Source organism: Electrona antarctica, assembly GCF_951216825.1.
Source record: "Electrona antarctica genome assembly, chromosome: 15".
NCBI lineage: Eukaryota > Metazoa > Chordata > Actinopteri > Myctophiformes > Myctophidae > Electrona > Electrona antarctica.
Genome location: NC_136796.1, coordinates 25718895 through 25737258, shown reverse-complemented (window position 1 = coordinate 25737258; position 18364 = coordinate 25718895). Strand labels below are relative to the sequence as shown.

Genomic DNA, 18364 nt, shown 5'->3' with positions numbered 1-18364 from the left:
GAAGTGAAGCTCTTATCATCATACATCATCTCATTCCAGCCAATCACAATTTGCGTCCTCACCTTTGTCTTCAATGTTTGTGTTTACACACTTTTGTCTTCAATGTTTGTGTTTACACAGTTTGTGTTTACACATTTTTGTCTTCAATGTTTGTGTTTACATATAACTCAAAGTTGGACATAGGAGGGGCTAGCGCCCCTCAAAAAGCAAAGACAAAGCAGGGACCCTGAGTAGAGACAAAGCAGGGACCCCGGCTACATGTATTGCATACAATTCATTACTTTTATTACTTTTTTTTAAGGAAGCCCTCTAATGAACTTGATGAGGCTTTGAAAGCTAGTTAACCACATTTAGCTGATTGACTCATCAATGTCTGTAAGACTGTTGAGAGATGTGAGACTACACTGGAAGTACAACTGTGTTTATTTTAAGTCCCCATGGGTTGTCTCCAAGTTATTCTTCAACTTGGATGGCAATATATAGATTCATTGTATCTTTAGTGTTGTGTTACTTGAGTAAAAAATATCAGACTGGGCAAAACATTCCTATCCCACACAAAGGTGTCTAGAATATCTGAGGACTGATTGATTTATTGATTGATTGATTGAAGTATTTATTAACAGTTTGCAGAATTACAGTACATTTCAAGCACAACTCAAAGACCCATGCTTAGACAGAACACTGTAGCACCAGTGCACCACCACCATCAAGATTATTCGCCCACAATGCCAGTTGAGGAAGTCTGCCATAGGACTGAGAGGTACTAGGCTGGCTGGCCCTTAATCCACTGAGTCACAGGGACGAATAGTTTTCATAATCCTCATGGTGTTTAGTTTATAAACAGAAGAGCATGCTTAAATGCCATGATTGCAGGCTATAGTCCTGTCCGCCTCGGCAGGTTCTGTGTTTTGTCGCTGCCTACCTGGCAGGTTAAACACCCAGATTAGCATTTCAATGCAAGATCTGCATGGGGGCCCTGGCCCTCCGGCCACCACAGACTCTACGTCACTGACTGAGTGTGTAGGGGAGGGTAATGTGGTCTCATTTTTAACTGGGTCAGAGGGCTAAGAAAGTGAGAAACCTGTAGCCTATGTCAGATTAACTTTTCCTTTCATATTTAAATTATAGCATTGTTTAATCAACGACGAGTCAACAGGTCAGTCAGTGGTTGGGCCGGGCCTATGTGTGTGAGGGGAGGGCTTAGAGTTATAATATATGGGGAGGGTGATTGGGACCACAGGGGTCAGACTCAGGCAGGCCCAGGGGTCCAAACTATTCTGCTGTGCTGAGCTGCTCTAGGGGTAGGCTAATAATCAAGCTCGAAGCTCCCCTGACCCATAAATGTACTTTCGAAATGCAATCTGGGCTACTTACTTAAAAATTGGACATTTCAAAATAGCAACGTTGCATTTTCCCCATACTCATATATCCATAGTTGTCCCTTTTTGTCAGCTGTTGCATGACGTAGTTCCGTCAATCTGATCTGTCACCAGGCAGGAGGAAGGAGGACCAGGCCAGCGCTCCCGTTTGCTTCACAGATGAAGCTGTTTCCGGGCACAGGGTACCACCAGCGGCAGTAAACATGGCGGAGGAGCTGCAGGACACCGTGGAGAGACTCCAGTCTCGGCTTCTGGAGAACCTGGAGCCCCGCAAGGTAACGACCAAACCGTTGTTGTGAGGGCCGGGGGACTTGCCTGGGCTGGAAGCGAGTGTGTCCCCGGGCCTGCCTGGCGCTGTCGCGTGAGCAGTGGTATTGGTGGTAGTTTCGTGGAAGATCTCCGTTTATTTTTTTAAGATCACGTCACCGTTATAACGTAAATAATGTGGTCTTTTAAACTTGTTTGTAATAATGACGGACTTATAACCCTCGGCCACTGGGCCTATCAACTTTACTCATCAATCAAACGTCGTAACGTCAATATTTGTCAAGCAAAGGCACTGTGTTATCTGTTAGCCGTCCTACTGCTAACGTTGGTGCAGAAGTACAACGATAGTGAACATTGTGGTCTGTGATGAGCACTGAGCAGACCGGAGGCAGATTGCTAGCCGAGTAGGCCCCAATCATTCATTACAGTGGAACCCCACTGGGGTCTGTGCACTACTCTGCACTTCATTGTTTGTTGTTTTCAAGGAAATGCAAGATTTATAAACAGCCAAATGTCTTTACTCTTTTCATTAATCTACTGAAATGGCATTGTTGATACAAACTAAGCAAATATAGGATATCGTACTCTGTCGTGAGAGTTGTACTGCTACTTACTACTGCTGCTGCTACTACTACTACTAGTGAATACTAGCCTACTACTAGAACTACTGCTGCTACTACTACTCTTTTGTCAGCCTCGTACCCCTCACACACAGACCGACCCCCTGCCACGACATCAGTTTGAATGACGCCATGACTGTGCGCAATTTATTTTTATTTTTTTAATCTGAATTGTGAGTCATCATCAAGCATGACTAATGCTATCTAGAGCAACAATCATCAATGAGCAGAATGCCCAATCGATTCTTGGATGTCAGTGTCCTTATCACTTGAAGTGATAAGAGTTATTAACCTTGGAATCAGACTGAGTTTGCATTCTATTTTTGTAACTTGTGTACTTGTGTTATGATACTGCACCGTGCCTGATTTGCTTTACTGTGATTTAATCATTTTAACAAGTAGGGCTATTGTTAGTAGTAGAAATTGTCATTTTAATTTTGAGGTGCAGCGCACAAAGGATACAATTTAGCTTTCTACGGTTTCTACCATTAACTTTAAGACCATGTTGACTGTTGACTTTGAGTAGTGTAGAAAACTTGACTGTCTGTTAACTCTGCATTCACACGGGCAGATGCAATGATATTTCATTTAATTTTCAATGGAAGCCAGCGACATGAATATACAAAGATACATCCAACGTTTGTAGCTGCTGCAGAAGCTACAACAGCTACAAAGCTAAAAACAAGAAATTATCATATTCAGTCATATTATCACCAGCTGCTGCGTGCAGACGATGGGTTGTTGCTTGCTGTTGTCAATTTCCACATGCCTAGTGTCGGAGCGTTGTGTAGTCTAGTGTTGTGACTGTGGTGTTCATGCTGTTGCTTGCTGTCCCATAGCCCCTTTTGGGACCCTCGGCTACCTTTTCTGAATTTTGGACGGCGGTACCCTAGGGTCCCTCGTAGGTTATTCCACTCTCCATAGGACGCAGCTTTACCTACTGTCTGTTCACGGAGACCCGTGGGGTCGCTTGAGCGTTGATGAGATGTTTCAATTTCAACGATGCATCCAACAGCAGTAGGAGACCACGAGAAACGTGTGCGAAGCGGCGCTAATAGGAGTTGCCGTTAAGTAATTTTTAAACTTTATTTGAAATTTTGGCTTCTCTGAAATTCTCTCTTCCTCACTTCCCATATCCCGCCTCCCGCACCACGACTGGCTAGCTGCACGTCCTAGTTTCTGCCTCTGATTGGCCGACCGCGTAGTCGTACATGCAGGATGTTTTTAATGCTGTTGTGTCTTGGGAGACGGGATATGGGAAGTCCCATTGGCCAGAGGACTATGCCGTTCAGACCATAGACATATAAAGGTAGACGCCCTTTCCGGCTCTGGAGCGTATGTGCTCAAGGGAGCGCAAAACTTTCCTGAGATTCCTTGCGAAGCACTGCGGAAGCATGAACTTGCGTCACAGAGCGCATGTTCGGGTCTGATAAGTCCTGGAAAAGATGCGCTGTGATTGGCCAGTAATCACTTGAGTGGCACTCTGGCAGCGTGACGTAACGTGCCTTCCACACTTCCGGTGTACTTCCTCCCACAGTGTAAATTCTTCCGCCCCTCCTTCAACACACATCGCTCCAACAAACTGCAGTGGCCAATGAGGCATCTATTTTTTTAATATCTATGGTTCAGACGATGGGTTTTTGCTTGCGCAGCCAATCCTGAAGAAGTGTCTGGTAGCCTAGAGACGAGCCATCCAATCAGGACTAGGTTGCGCAAAGGGACTAGGTCTCGCACACTCTGCAAAGGTCCTCATAGGTCCTCTCCTCATAGCCACACTGAGAGGATATAGACCAGCTTGCAGCTGGTAAAAAGTTGAGCTGGTTTCAACTTCAGCTACAGAGATAGAAAGACGCTATGTAGCTTTGCAACTTTGTATCTGCATCTGCCAGTGTGAATACAGATCTGAAATTTGTAGTGGTAGAGTTGCATGTGCAGGATTATTGGTGTATGCCTTAACCATTGTAATTTCTTCTTTTTCCGTATCAGTTAGTGAAGACTCTGAAGAGGCTGGGAGAACTTCCTATAACTGTAGATATACTTGTGGTAAATATGTTTTTTTTAACTACAGTACATATAATTCATTTATGTTTTTTGGGATGAGTGCGTGTAACAGAGCTAGTGTCATGAACTGAACATACTAATGGCAGATCTTCAAGCTCAGGAAAAGGGAGGGTGCTTGTAAGGTTAAATTGTGGATGTTTCATTGAATTAGACCCAGGCATTAAATGAAGCAGTACGCCACATCCTATTGTTCTCATTCTGGGATAAGAAAAATATCCACTATCCTATTGCCTATGTACTAGGCAGTAAATATGAAAAATAAAATGTACACCAAATTCTTAAGACCTTGCAGTCATTTTTCCAGTAGCAGGATATCAAGAACTGATGTCCTGGTCAGTGTTGTCACAAGCAAAGTTTAAAGCATGCTTCCATCTTTTTATGAGGAGGTAATATAGCACTAATGCAACCGCAGAGGCCTTGCTACATGTACTCACTGAGATATTTAGTGCACTTACCTCTAAACCATTAGATGAGTTAACTGTTGCACATTTCAAATATACACAGTGCCATACAAGCACACTGAACAGACTAGCTGTAAAAGGTAAAATGAAGGTCTCAGGTTATCGTACAATACCAATGCAAACATTGACTCTACGAGAGGGGGCTTAAAATGGTCAACTTTCAGACATGTACAGTGTATGTGTGAAATGTGAAACAGGATTTTGGGAAAAAAAAGCATGCATGCCCACTGGTTAGTCTGTTTATTAATTTTTTACAAATGTAGAATTAAATTGAGAAATACAAACAGAGTAACAAATACAAAACTAAAACTACACACACGGATATTTACATGTTTAATAGAGGGTATGCGCATGCATAATACATGCATGCATAATCTATGTAAAGCGCCTTGGATAAAGGCGCTATATAAATGCACCATTTACCATTTATTTACCATAAAGTGAATGGCAGATCGAGTGGCAATGTGTGTGACAAAGTGAATTTAATGTTGTTTAAAGTCATTTAATGGAATCAAATAGGACTTTTCTGTTTGGATGTATGAGCTGTAGACTCAGTAGGCGTTCCTGCATAACTTCTGGGTTTGATGATGATGTCACACGAATACCCTCTATAAAACTGGCTATGAACCCTGATAGATAAAACGTATATTCTCTAGTCTAATATTAATAATCACTACTACAGTACTGCTAACCACTACTTTCTCTTTGTGGTCTTGTAGGAAACGGGTGTAGGGAAAACAGTGAATTCTTTTAGAAAGCATGAACTTGCTGGCGGAGCTGCAAAAGATCTTGTAGCCAAATGGAAGGAGCTGGTTCCTCAGTCAGCTGACAGGTAATTTAAATTATTTGTTAGCATTTTTTCTAACACTTTTGACAAACTGGCATCCAGACTCCAGAGTGCCATGGAATCGATTGTTCATCATTAGATGAACGATCGATTCCATGGCACTCTGGATGAAAAAAATGTGGTTAGTGTTAGTGACACCTGGTGAACACAGCTAACAGGATTCCTCAAATTTATCGTAATGCGAAAGTATTGCAGATTTTACACACAGCGTGCATCTTATCCAGTTGTAAAGTCATAAGATCAGTAATGTGCCTGGATGTCTGCTTAGTGCTTTTATATTTCAAACTATTAGGTGTATTGTTTTCAATCTCTTGCTGCTGATCTCTGTCTCCCTCTGCCATATCTCTGGTAATGTGATAGTAGGTGAAAAAGGTGCACAATGTTATGATCCAGGTATTTAGGAAATGATAATTGGAATTATGTGACATACATTGATATATGGTGCCTCTTCCTAATCATTGAGACATATCACTTAATGGTATTGAGGTGGTGGTCACTGTACAGGGTTATCCTTTGATTAATTGCATAATGTTGCTGTCACAGATCCAGTAAAAGCCATGCCAAAGAGGCAACACGGTCACATGCACACTCTCGGAGCGCTGAGGCAAACTACGGTCACAGGCTTCCTCGGGATCCTTCTCCTGGGGAGGAGCACTCCTACAGGGTAGAGGAGGATGACCGGGAACAGGAGGAGAATGCTGAGATGGAGATGGAGGAGGAGGAGGAGGAGAGAGGCTACCACACCAACTACTCGCCCTCACCACCACAGCAACAGCATTATAGCCCCCCGCGGCTGGCCCATGGCAGCGGACTGAGAGGAGGCTACCAGTCTGAGGGCTACGAGAGTCCTGAGCCCGAGCCTGAGCCTGTGCCCAGCCCGCCGCCTCGCAAAGAGGCTCGCCATCACGTAAAGCCACACAAAGAGCCCAGCAAGAACCACCATCAACACAGTTCCCATGGTGACCACAGCAAGGAAAAGGAGAGGCTCAAGGATGAAGACAGGCGGCAACGCCACACACAGACACAGAGTGGCGATCGTGGTGGTGGCAGTTGTGACAGTGGGAAGGGCGAGGGGAAGAAGCGCAGCGCAGATGGAGAGCTGCACCACGGTGGAGCGCACAAGGCTGCCAAGCACAGTCGGCACTCGACACAACACGATGGCAAGAAGGAGAGGGACAAAGAGGAGAAGAAGAAAGGAGGAAGTGATGGTGAGTGTTGCGTTATTCTGTGGCGACGTGTGTTTGAGGTTTGAGTAAGCTGGGTGAATCCATGTATTCAAAAAATACTGTTATTAGCCCAAAAACGATACCTGAAATTATGAGAATTTTGATCCATTGTGCACAGTCCTTTGATTTTAAGTGTAAGCATTTTCTTTTCTTGAAACTACCCTAGTATACTGTATACTAGAATAGTCTTTGCAGGCACATGACCAGGCCACTTAAAATCTCTTTCCGTCTTCCGGTACAGCATGATGGAGTGGATCAGATAACACATACAGTAATGATGAAATACTGAACAGGCAACTGGATGTAGCTTAGTTATTTATGTATGCAGGGACATTTGTGCACACACAGGATGCAAAGATTGTATGAATGGTTAACCCTGAATAATTGAAGGATTGAGATTTTCAGATTTTCAGATCTTGTCTTATTACATGCAGACAACTTTAATGACTGTTATTCTTTGCTGAGAAAGTAACAGTAGTAGGCACTATTGCCTCACAGCAAGAAGGACCCGGGTTCAAACACCAGTCGGCAGGAGTGGCCTTTCTGTATAGAGCTTGTATGTTCTCCATTGCATTGGGTACTCTACTCTGGTTTCCTCCCACACAAAAAAACCCCCCTCCCACACCAAAAGAACAACACAGCATGCTAGGTACATTTACTCCTGCCAATGCAATTAACCAAGGTACTCGGGCCAACTCCAATTATATTGCCATATAATTGGAGTTGGCCCCTGAGCGCCGTCCGGTAGGTGCTCGCTGCTGTAGATGGGATGGGTCAAATAAATGCAGTTTGTTTGTTATTTAATGCCGGTCAGTGGGAGATTGAAACCATTTTTGTAAACGTTTACTTCTATAAAATCAACTAGTCTGCTCATCCCTGTGATTCAGAGATATTACACCATGTGACTTCCACTCGATCTATTAGTTACTGATCCCTCTACCTCCCTTAACATCTCTCTGTGTATAACCAGGGCGACCACGGGTCGCACCAAAGGACTCTCCAGTCGCACCAAAGGACTCTCCAGTCGCACCAAAGGACTCTCCAGCCAAGGACTCTCCGGCCAAGATGGAAGAGGCCAAGATGGAAGACGTTGATGAATTTGAGACTCCCACCATGTCATTCGAGTCCTTCCTTACGTACGATGCCCCCGCGGTCATCAAGAAAAAGAAAAAGTCATCGTCTTCGTCGTCATCATCACACTGTCGGCCATCTCACGCCTCGTCCTCTTCCCATCATGTGCGCGCCCATCCCCCTGCAGCCTCCTCTTCCTCGTCTTCATCCTCCAAAGCTAGCAAGTCCAATGGGACTAAGACCAGTAAGAAAGGGGAGTCGGCATCTGCTTCGACCCCGCCATCAGAGAAACGCAAGAGCAGGGTGAGTACAGGAAGCACAGGGCGGTGCCTCAAGGCGATTTCTCAATGTTGAGGTTGATAGTTAAAGGGCTGTACCACAATACATGACATTGCTTCAAAAGCAATGTCATGTATTGTGTTCAAAGCTTTGGCCATATATCATACATAAACAATTTTCCTGTTTGGCTTTATTTTTAGATACTACATTAGTTAAAATCTTCAGGCATTAAAATATTACCGGCCTGGGCCGTGGCTCAGCGGTCCAGGCACCTTGGCTGGTAATCCAGTCTGGCAGTGTGCCGTGGGTTCGACTCCCGATCCCGACGGCCTTTACTGCATGTCATCCCCCCCATCTCTCTCCCCATTTCCTGTCAGCCTACTGTCTGTCCCTCCATAAAAAATATAAAATAAAGGCGAAAGCCACAAAAAAATCATTAAAAAAAAAAATATATATATTACCGAACTCACCTGAATAACTGAATCAGCACTGGCAGTGCAGAATTCATGGAATTTCATTTCTAAGTTCCTAACCCAGTCTTTCTTTCCTGGATGCATGGATTGATTTCAACCCATGCTTTAAAATGAATTAAAACACAATGATAATGTAGAAATTAAGGCAGTGAAGTTCACTGTGTTGGATTACCGATCTCAAGCAAGTATCTGAATGTTGTTAATAGAATTCAGGGACTTTCACAGAAACCACGGTATGCTTTGGAAAATGGTGATCAGTAAATTAGTAATGTCAAGTATACTGTCGGTCATTGTCAATGGGCTAAACATGCCAAACTACCAAACGAAAGCATGATGCCATCTTGACTTCCAAGTCACAAAATCAACGCATTGTAAATATATCTGTCTCTTAAGGTGGTTGAAGCTGTTCCAAGTCTTCCAACTCTCCCTGAGATCCCATTGCCAGCAATCCAGCCCAACTACAGACCTCTACCCTCCATCGAACTAACACCACTGTCGCCACAAAGGCGTAAAGGTACTGTTCTGACAGAGAGAGAGAGCGCCCACTTCAGGTTGTGTGTCTGCCTCAGTGTGTAAGAGTTGTCTCTATTATCAAATTCTATTCAGTCTCTACAGTTTTAAAAGCTTTGTGGCAGAGATGAGGCTTTGCTTTTTGGAATAATTAAACCGTTTTCTACAGTGTTTCATGACCTAGAATGATTGATATCCTGTTTATTACTTAGTACTTGGCAGCTTGGAGGCCTTTATTAGCTTGTGCTAGTCACACTATGTGAGGAAGGGCAATTTCGACTCTTAGTCAAATCTGCTAATATCTCTTCACAAAGTGGGTTTACCTGTATGTCAGCTTTTCAATAGATAAACATATGAATGACATGTATGGGAAGCAAACTTGTCTATGCAAATGTCTTAGCATTTTGTTTCAAAACCAGTTTCTCCTGCAAGCGTCAGCATTTGTATAACCCCGTCCAAACGTACTTTCTCTTCCTCTCCTGCACTCTGCTCTATTTCTGTCTCTTTTGTTTTCCTTTCAGTTCCTGTGTCCAACAACAATGATGAGGAGGATACAGGCTTCACTGGGAAACGGTTTCACTCCAAGATGGCGGTCTACTCGGGAGCTAAGACCGCCTACTTGCCCAAGATGATGAGTCTGTATGAGCAGTGCATCCGTGTGCTGCAGAACAACATCGACTGTGAGTCCAATCTCCATCACTGACTGGTTCTGGTTGTTTCTCTCTCTTCCCCTCTCTTTCACTACGTCTCTTCTTCCCTTGCCTTGGGGACCGCAGGCGTTTTGTTAAAAAAAAAAAAATGCCTGGGCAAACGTGACGTCAGTGTTCTCCGCTGTGTTCTACCGAGGATGAGTGGGGGTGGGCGCACAGATTGGTGAATGCATAGTTTCCACTAAATTTTAATCCGCCCCTCTAGACCAGAAATCACACTGGCTGTAGCCTGGGCAGCATTCCTTTTTGGGTTTATGATCCGGTCGGGAGTGGGTGATATCACTACGTCATGTTGTAGTCATTGTTTTATAGTCATCAGGCAGGAACCATCAATCTGGAACTTCCTTTTCCCTCATACCGAGTTTTCTCAATAGAAGCCCCAGGCTACGAGAGCTTTTATTATTCTTCCGGTTTGAACTCATTGAAAATAACAGATTTTTCATGTGACATGCATTTATTTTCTTGTTTCAGTTGAAAAAGTTCTTACTTTCATATGTGACAAAGTATACTGTACATTAGGCTTAAGAAATGTGAATGCCTATCCTGGTAGCCTTTTATTTTTTCTATGTATGCTGTAAGCAAAAGTGTAATTTATCAAGCTATGCTAATTGTGTGTTAATCAATATATCAATTTCAGCTATTGATGAAGTGGGTGGGGTCCCCTTTGAGATCCTAGAGCCTGTTTTGGAGAGGTGCACTCCAGAGCAGCTGTATCGCATTGAGCAGTGCAATCAGGTAACACACATTTTATATAAGTCTAATTGAGTGGTGCAACCACTCCTAGAACCAGCAATGTCCGTCCGTCCCTATGTCTGTCCGTGTGTTTAGGGTACCAACAGGAGGCGCTGTTGCACCACTCACGTCATTATTCAGTCTCAGTCTGGCACTGTGTTGAAACAGCAACTATGCTCGTGTCATGAATGATGTTATGGAGCTCAGTGTGTCTCAGTAGCACAAGTCATGACCTGTAAAGTGTTGTCCTGTATTTCATAACTGTGGTACTGCCCTGACAACTGAATTCCCCCGGTGGAATCACTAAAGGTCTATCTATATTTTCTGCTGGTAAAGACTTATAAAGGCCCTTCCACACCAAACAGTCTTGTTCAGACTAGTCAAAGACTACTTAAAACTGTCAGATTGCAACAGATTTTTAATCAGCACAAACCAGTCGGCCGATGAAACATTCTTTTTGCCCATGCAAAGTAGCCTGTAGCGCTGGTTTGCAGTGTTGCCAGTTCTGCTTATTATAAGCGACTTTAGGCTAGTTTTCCTGTAAAATAGCTTAAATATTCATCGTTGCGCGTCGGACAGCGCGGCATGCGAGTGCGGCGAGCCTGAACAGACTGCCGAGCACATCATCACAGACTGCCCCCTATACAGCCCACCCTCAGAAGCTGGCCTTTTTGACTTAGGACCAGAGACGAGGGCATGGCTGCATGACACTGAGTTGGCCATCTGATGATACACGAAAGAATAAAGCAGAAGTTGCTCGTTGCCTTATTGGGCTTGTTTCTGAAGTGGTAACTGGTTGCTTTTGGGCTTGTTTTCATAGACCTGGTCACTTGTTTCACTCACAGAATCTGGTAACCTCTCTATCCCACAACGAAAACAAAACGCAACTGGTAGCATTTTTCCGCTAGCTTTTCTTTGGAGTTAATCGATTGGTATAGGAACCGAGAGTTGAGATTGAGAATATAGTATCTAGTTCACACTACACCAGTGGGCGGCTGTGGCTCAGGAGGTAGAGCAGGTCATCCAATGATCCATGGGTCGGCGGTTCGAATCCCGGCTCCTCCTGTCTACATGTCAAAGTGTCCTTGGGCAAGACACTGAACCCCAAATTGCTCGCCTTGGATAAAGGCGCTATATAAATGCACCATTTCCCAGTAGTCGGCCCTGAAACATGACGAGCAGACAAGAGATCCACTCTACAGTGGAGCATATTTCCCCCTCATCACTACAACATGGATAGCGACGTATCCCGAGGTCGGCGACCGACCGAACATGCTCGGTTCTTCATTAACGGGTTCCGATGCGTCGGCTGCCGACAAGCTCCCGACGCTTTCAAACTAGCCGACAGTCTGTGCTGTCTGGAGCTGCCAACATTATTCTCAAATTCCCATGGGACTTAATGTAAACTGCAAACTGTCTTATGACAGTTTGCAATTTATTTTCTCTACCTTGCGAGTACATGCATGAAGCAAATTTGCCATCGATAAAATGGCAAAACAAAAAGCGTGTTCAGTTCACCAGTGCCAGTTGTAATAGTGGAGGATAATTAAAGGTGTGGTAGACAACTTTGGAGAATGTGGCACAAGCTAGTTTTTGACTGTAAAATTAGCCATACATAAATACTGTCTTGATACAAGCATTCTACCATGTTTGGGTTTGGCTATAATCAAACTAGATACTGTAGCAAAATAACACAAGTCCAGAAGAAATGGAACGTTTTATTGATTAATCGATCATATGATTTATTTTTGTTGGTTGCCTTGAACATGCTGTAAAATACTGTTTATGCTGTCTTCTGGCCATTGTAAACAAAGTAATGTAAGGCAATGGCCTGTGTAGCACGTCCTGTTTAGTTCAAGTTCACGTAGCTCCCCTGTTTGAGAGATATTGGAAGAGGCAAGATTTTGGAAGGCCCAAATAATACATACATAATACAGTACTTTCTTAAATATAATGTTGCCTGGCTACTGTACCTGAAATGAGGTAACGACACAGCCACACAATGACTTAGCAGTTTACATTAAAGTGATTGAGTGCCTGCGCAAAACATGCATTAGTGTCACTCATCCTTTACATTTCTTTTTGTTTTTCAGTGTTTTATAGAGGAATCGGACGAGCTGTGGAGGCGCCATTGTGCGCGAGACTTTAAGCGTGCAGCGCCCCAGGAGTACGAGTCGTGGCGTGAGTTGTACCTGAGGCTGCATGACGAGCGAGAGGAGCGCTTTCGGATGCTCACTATGAACATCAGCTCTGCACATGCCAACAAGCCCAAAGGTAGGAACGTATTTCTGGGGTGTGAAAAGGGCATGAGGGGAGACTGCCTTGAATGTGCTGCAAGACTCTGTAATAATACCAATAATACCTGTAATTTGATTCAATTCACTCCTAGATTCAAAGTTTTACTTTAAAAGCTCTCTCAATGCAGATCATTCTCCATATTCAGACCGCAGCCATCTTGCCAGCAAGGTGATACCTAGGTGACTCTTCCCATAGACAGCTCATTCATCCAAACAGAAAAGTCCTCTCTAATTATATTAAACAACGTCAAAATCACCAACATTGCAGCTGTAGGGAAAGCTTAAGTGTTTGTTTCATAAAAATCCACCGTAGACATTTTATGAGCTACTTCCTGTCAAGAAATTCCTTGCAGATGATTTTTTTCTAAGTGCTGGAGTCTGGAAGTGCTCGTTGACTATCACTCAACGGCCATGCGTACCACCTGTTTTGAACATAATGCAGGGGCAGCAGGAGGCTTTACTGATAACGAGTGCTTCCATACTCTGATACTTAGAAAATAATCATCTGCAAATAATTTCTTGACAGGAAGTAGCTCATAAAACGTCTACGGTGGATTTTTATTAAGCAAAAACTTTACAGATTGGAAGAGGATAATTCAAGCTTTCCCTACAGCTGCAATGTTGGTGATTTTGACGTTGTTTAATATAATTAGACAGGACTTTTATGTTTGGATGAATGGGCTCTCTATGGGAAGTGTCACCTAGGTATCACCTTGCTGGCAAGATGGCTGCGGTCTGAATATGGAGAATTGCAGGATGTCATGAAATCAGAATTCCATAATGAAGGCATTTCACAGGAATCACTGTCTATTGATTTCTTGCACACGTGTTTAATACACTTATTTCTATAATTCGACCATACCTCTGCTATATCATAAAAGTGAATATGTTACTCCCTGATAGGAAGAACGGTCAAGATGGCATTTGTGAACTCCGTTGCTAAGCCCCCACGCGATGTCCGCCGGCGACAAGAGAAGTTTGGTACAACTTCAGGGTCCACAGCCAGCTCTACTGCAGCTTCCGCTCCTATTAAGTCAGTACACACACACACACACACACACACACACACACACACACACACACACACACACACACACACACACACACAGCTACCTTAAGGCCAGGACATCATGTTTAGATTTTTTCCCCCTTTTTATTTAACAAGTTAACTGCCACAGTGTGGCCATAGGGGGTAGTTAGCTGCGCCAGCTGGAATTGGTCATTTTCTGTCACTTTCACTTCCGTTTATCCGGCTCGCAGACCGCCATTGTAAGAAACGGCTTATGTTAGCATGAGCTTACGATGTTTATCTTTCGCCAGAAACGGTTAATATATCAATCTCTATGCGATGAAAAATCACAAATCAGATCCGAACCTTGGATGGATGATCATCACCACGGACAGTGCTCGTAGTTTCAGAGAAAAGAACGAGTGAAAATCCTATTTTAGATGGGACTCTATTCGATGCACACGCACGTTTCCTGGTGCTGGGGGTATGCAAGGCCTTGCCTAGCAACCAGGCCAGTGTTAAAAGTAGATTTTCACTCGGTTTGTCTCAAAACTAAAAACAATAATAAACGGAACGTTAAAAAAAATAAAGTAGATTTTCAGCTAAACTGTTTCATATCGATAAAGTACATTAATTAACGGAGAATTCCAACAAAGGCAGACAATGGTTGGATTTTAATTGACGGAAGACTCGATCAAAGGCAGCTAAATTGTTAAGTATTGTCTTTTTTTATTATGATTTTTGTTTTAAATGTATGTACAAATAAACTAAACTAAACTAAGGCCAATTTAGTATACTCTACATTTGGTAGGGATCTGGACAGGGTGTCTCTGTCTAGAAGCTTACGGACACAGCAATCCTGGAATAAATTGTTGGGTGCAGTAGTGATCCCCTGCCAGACTGGCACATTGAATGGTACAAGGCAAAGGAGGTAGAATGGACATATCAACACAGGGCACTACCAGTTTAAAGACCACACACACACACACACACACACACACACACACACACACACACACACACACACACACACGCAACAATCAGTAGATATGTGTTATTTCATTGATTTGATGTCGTTGGATCTGTCCTACTCATGTACTAATTGTGTCCCCATTGCTGTTTTTCAGAGTAAGGCCTGCTGTGATGTACAGCTCTACCCCTAGTGAACCGGCTCCCTCGTCCTCTTCTTCCCAAAACAGTCCTCCTCACAGCTCCTCCCGCTCCTCCTTGGCACCCACTGGAGGAGCTGGACCTGGAGGCCCTGCCGGGCCTGCAGCACGGGACAACAAGCCACAGGTCAAAAGTAAGTGGTACAGCATCAACCATATACACACGATCGCCATGTTGTGCTTACGTCATACTCGGAGGAAGGGAAATCCCACCTCAGAGTATGACATCATCTGTATGGGCAGTGGAGCACTGCAATGGATCTGGTCTCTACTACTGCTGTGTCTCTGTTTTGTATTTTCATATTTTTGAGGGGCACCAGCCCCTCTATATACAGGTTTAATGTTTGTTTTTAGTTCAATGTTTGTTTTAAAAACACCATTGACAATGAACGGAAAATGTACGTCATCTTGTCCCTAACGCAAACATTAAATGCCATTTAACAATAAAGAGATAAATCATAAATCTTATCATCTTACAACATCGAGGAGGGAATTCGGTATAGCTTGGTGCAGCTATAAATGTTACTTTAATCAATGGTCATCTAATCCATGTCTATTCACATTAGGTGATGTAATGATGATGTAAAACAAACGTGTCAAAACAAACATTAAATTCTCTTCATTGTCAATGGCGTTTTTAAAACAAACATTGAACTAAAAACAAACATTAAACCTGTATACAGGAGGGGCTAGCGCCCCTCAAAAAAAGATCATCATCACAAAGGTAATTTGTCTGGAAAATAATTTTGTTTAAAATATCCTGAAAAATCGTATCGTGAACCTCATATCGTGATACGTATCATATCATGAGTTGTATCGTTACATGCCTAGTGGGAACGCCTACTGGCAAAAAATAGGCCTTGACAGCCGTACATCCAAACATAAAATCTGATTGCATTAAACGCTGTTACACTCACTTTGCCACTCACTTTATGCATACACATACCCTCCATTGGTAAGCTTAGTAACTTCCTAGTTCATCATCATTTCAAGATGACAATCAGTGCTGGATTTGGCCAGATGGCATTTACCCTATATACTATTTTGTAGGACCAAAAAAGCGAAAATGGTTTCCCTTTGCTTTAGAACAAACAATATTAATACAAACTGTTATAGATCTCAGTTCCCCATGGAATTTTACCCCAGAGTCTGCATCGATGCCCATTCCAGCACTGCCAATAATGGAAACGACTACAAACATCAATGACTACACATAGTTAGAGAAAATTAGCTAAATGTGTGGCAAATCTGCAAAAAAAAGTGCTTTCTTCACAAATGTCTTCATAAAGGTGTCTACAATCACATATAAATTTGTTTTGCATGGAAATACTCCTTGGGCTAAATTCGGTCATAGCCAGCCACTTGCCCAAATGTGCCCAAATGTGCTGACCTCATCACATTTGTGATGATGGCTATGGGCATTTTTAGTCAAAGGAGTGTTATTTGTACAAAACTAATGCTTGCAATGGATTCAGAATCATGAAAACCCCCTAGTTTGATATGTCACATGCTACTTAAAAGTATGACATTTCATTTTCCCAACTTTCAGCAGCTGTCACAAAGTTTCCCAAGGGAGTTGGGTTGGAACAAATGTATTTGTTTTTTTGCAGATTTGCCACACATTTCACACATTTTCTCTTATTAACACATAGACAATTTGTCTTAAGAAAAATTTACAGAGAAAGCGTACTAATTAAATTATGTTTTTTCTCTCTTGTCTCTTGTAGAAATTGCCCCAATGATGGCTAAAACTATCAAAGCTTTCAAGAACAGATTCTCTCGCCGATAGAATGGGAGGAAATGAGACTGAATGTATTTTATGAATTTCAACTTCAACTTGGGAGCATCTACGTGTTTTTATTTTTATTTAAGTACAGCAGAAGAGGAGAGCACTCGACAACATGGATTGGAAACTCAAATAAGTACTCAACATCAACTTACCTGGCCCATTCAACATATCAACCTCATTAAATAGAAGCCTTTTTATCTCCAGGAATCAGCTTTTCAAGAGTGGAGAAAAAATGAATAACTCTGCTCTGATTACAGCATGTGTTTTCAGCATGCAAAGCTCGTGGATCCGTTACATCATGAAATGGTCTACTGCTCTGAGATTGTTATGCCTGATTTATACCTGATTGCACACTGTGTCACGAACCGAAAATAACAGATCTACAACCTCACAAGGCCTCACAGCTTAATGTGTAGTGACTTCTGAGCTTGTAGATCTGCTATTTTTGGGGTGTGACAGGGCGCACAACTACGTATATGTTGCCCCTTAGGTTTTCAAATGGGCAAGAGCTCTGAGTTTCAAACATTTTGCAGGGGAGATATGAAATGTACATACCCTGCACCTGATTCTGGAAAACCCCTGTATAATTATGGTTACTCTGTTATTTAGTTCTCGTTCTCCAATAGACTTGTGAAACAAACTTATTTCATTTTAAAGGCCAGGATTTGTCTTTTGTTACTGTCCATCGTGACCTAATTATACACTACATTAGGAATATCCTTTGCACAAGAGTTGTAAGCTCTCTTTTAATAGTTTGTGCAGTGCTTGTCACCCAACACGTCAACTTGCTGGCTAGTGACTCCGCATTTTTAAAGAACACAATTGACTAGACGCATCAACCTGTTTTTAATCCCTGTGAATTTTTAAAAGGAACAATTATGTGACATGCATTACTGTAGCATCATAGGCTTATTTGATCTCCTCCCTATGCCTCCATCTCATGGTTTCCTACTGTGTTCATTTGTTGAACAATTTGTGCATCCCTACTTTCATCTGCTTCACTGTGATAAGTGACAAATGAGGTGACTGACTGCGTGAAACAGACAAATAAGGGACAAGGAGGAAGAATAGGACAAAGACGGAAAGTAATAGGACCCTTGCAGCCTCACTCCATAATGTTAATGAGATGTATTTATTTTCAACACTGGGACCTGGCACCCCAGTACTTGGGCCTGGAAAAAAAGGATCAAAAGAATAATTTTATTAGATTTTAATAAATGTTATATGGACATTTTTAATAAAACTGACTTTTTGCCCTCATTGTTGTGTCCTTTTTTTATAGTAGTTGATTAAACCGTACTTTACACCAGGTACATTATTGAAACACTACTAGTCTACTACCGTCACTGGCCCTAAGCTTCCTTGCCTCTAAGTTCCTTGCACATGCACGGACATGCACTGGCCTTTCGGAATCCGCATGTTATGGCAGTTTTTGCGACAGCAATGACGTTTGGTGACACCGTG

General features: G+C 42.7%; 1 protein-coding gene across 1 annotated transcript; it reads left to right on the top strand.

Moving 5' to 3' along the window:
* Positions 1 to 1276: 1276 nt before the first annotated feature.
* eloa (elongin A) lies at positions 1277 to 18160 on the top strand. Its single transcript, XM_079522725.1, has 13 exons — positions 1277 to 1301; positions 1494 to 1654; positions 4253 to 4309; positions 5508 to 5620; positions 6179 to 6843; positions 7832 to 8235; positions 9078 to 9198; positions 9716 to 9874; positions 10542 to 10639; positions 12730 to 12910; positions 13837 to 13966; positions 15070 to 15245; positions 16839 to 18160. The coding sequence occupies exons 2-13, from the start codon at positions 1583 to 1585 to the stop codon at positions 16898 to 16900; spliced, it is 2238 nt and encodes a 745-aa protein (XP_079378851.1). The 5' UTR covers positions 1277 to 1301; positions 1494 to 1582; the 3' UTR covers positions 16901 to 18160.
* Positions 18161 to 18364: the final 204 nt, after the last annotated feature.

What these genes read in the sequence shown, in the direction of transcription:
- eloa (XM_079522725.1), top strand. Translation starts at nt 1,583, where the DNA reads ATGGCGGAGGAGCTGCAGGACACCGTGGAGAGACTCCAGTCTCGGCTT. An exon ending in AGAACCTGGAGCCCCGCAAG is followed by an intron (nt 1,655 to 4,252) that starts GTAACGACCAAA and finishes TTTCCGTATCAG; the next exon opens with TTAGTGAAGACTCTGAAGAG. An exon ending in GCATTGAGCAGTGCAATCAG is followed by an intron (nt 10,640 to 12,729) that starts GTAACACACATT and finishes TTTGTTTTTCAG; the next exon opens with TGTTTTATAGAGGAATCGGA.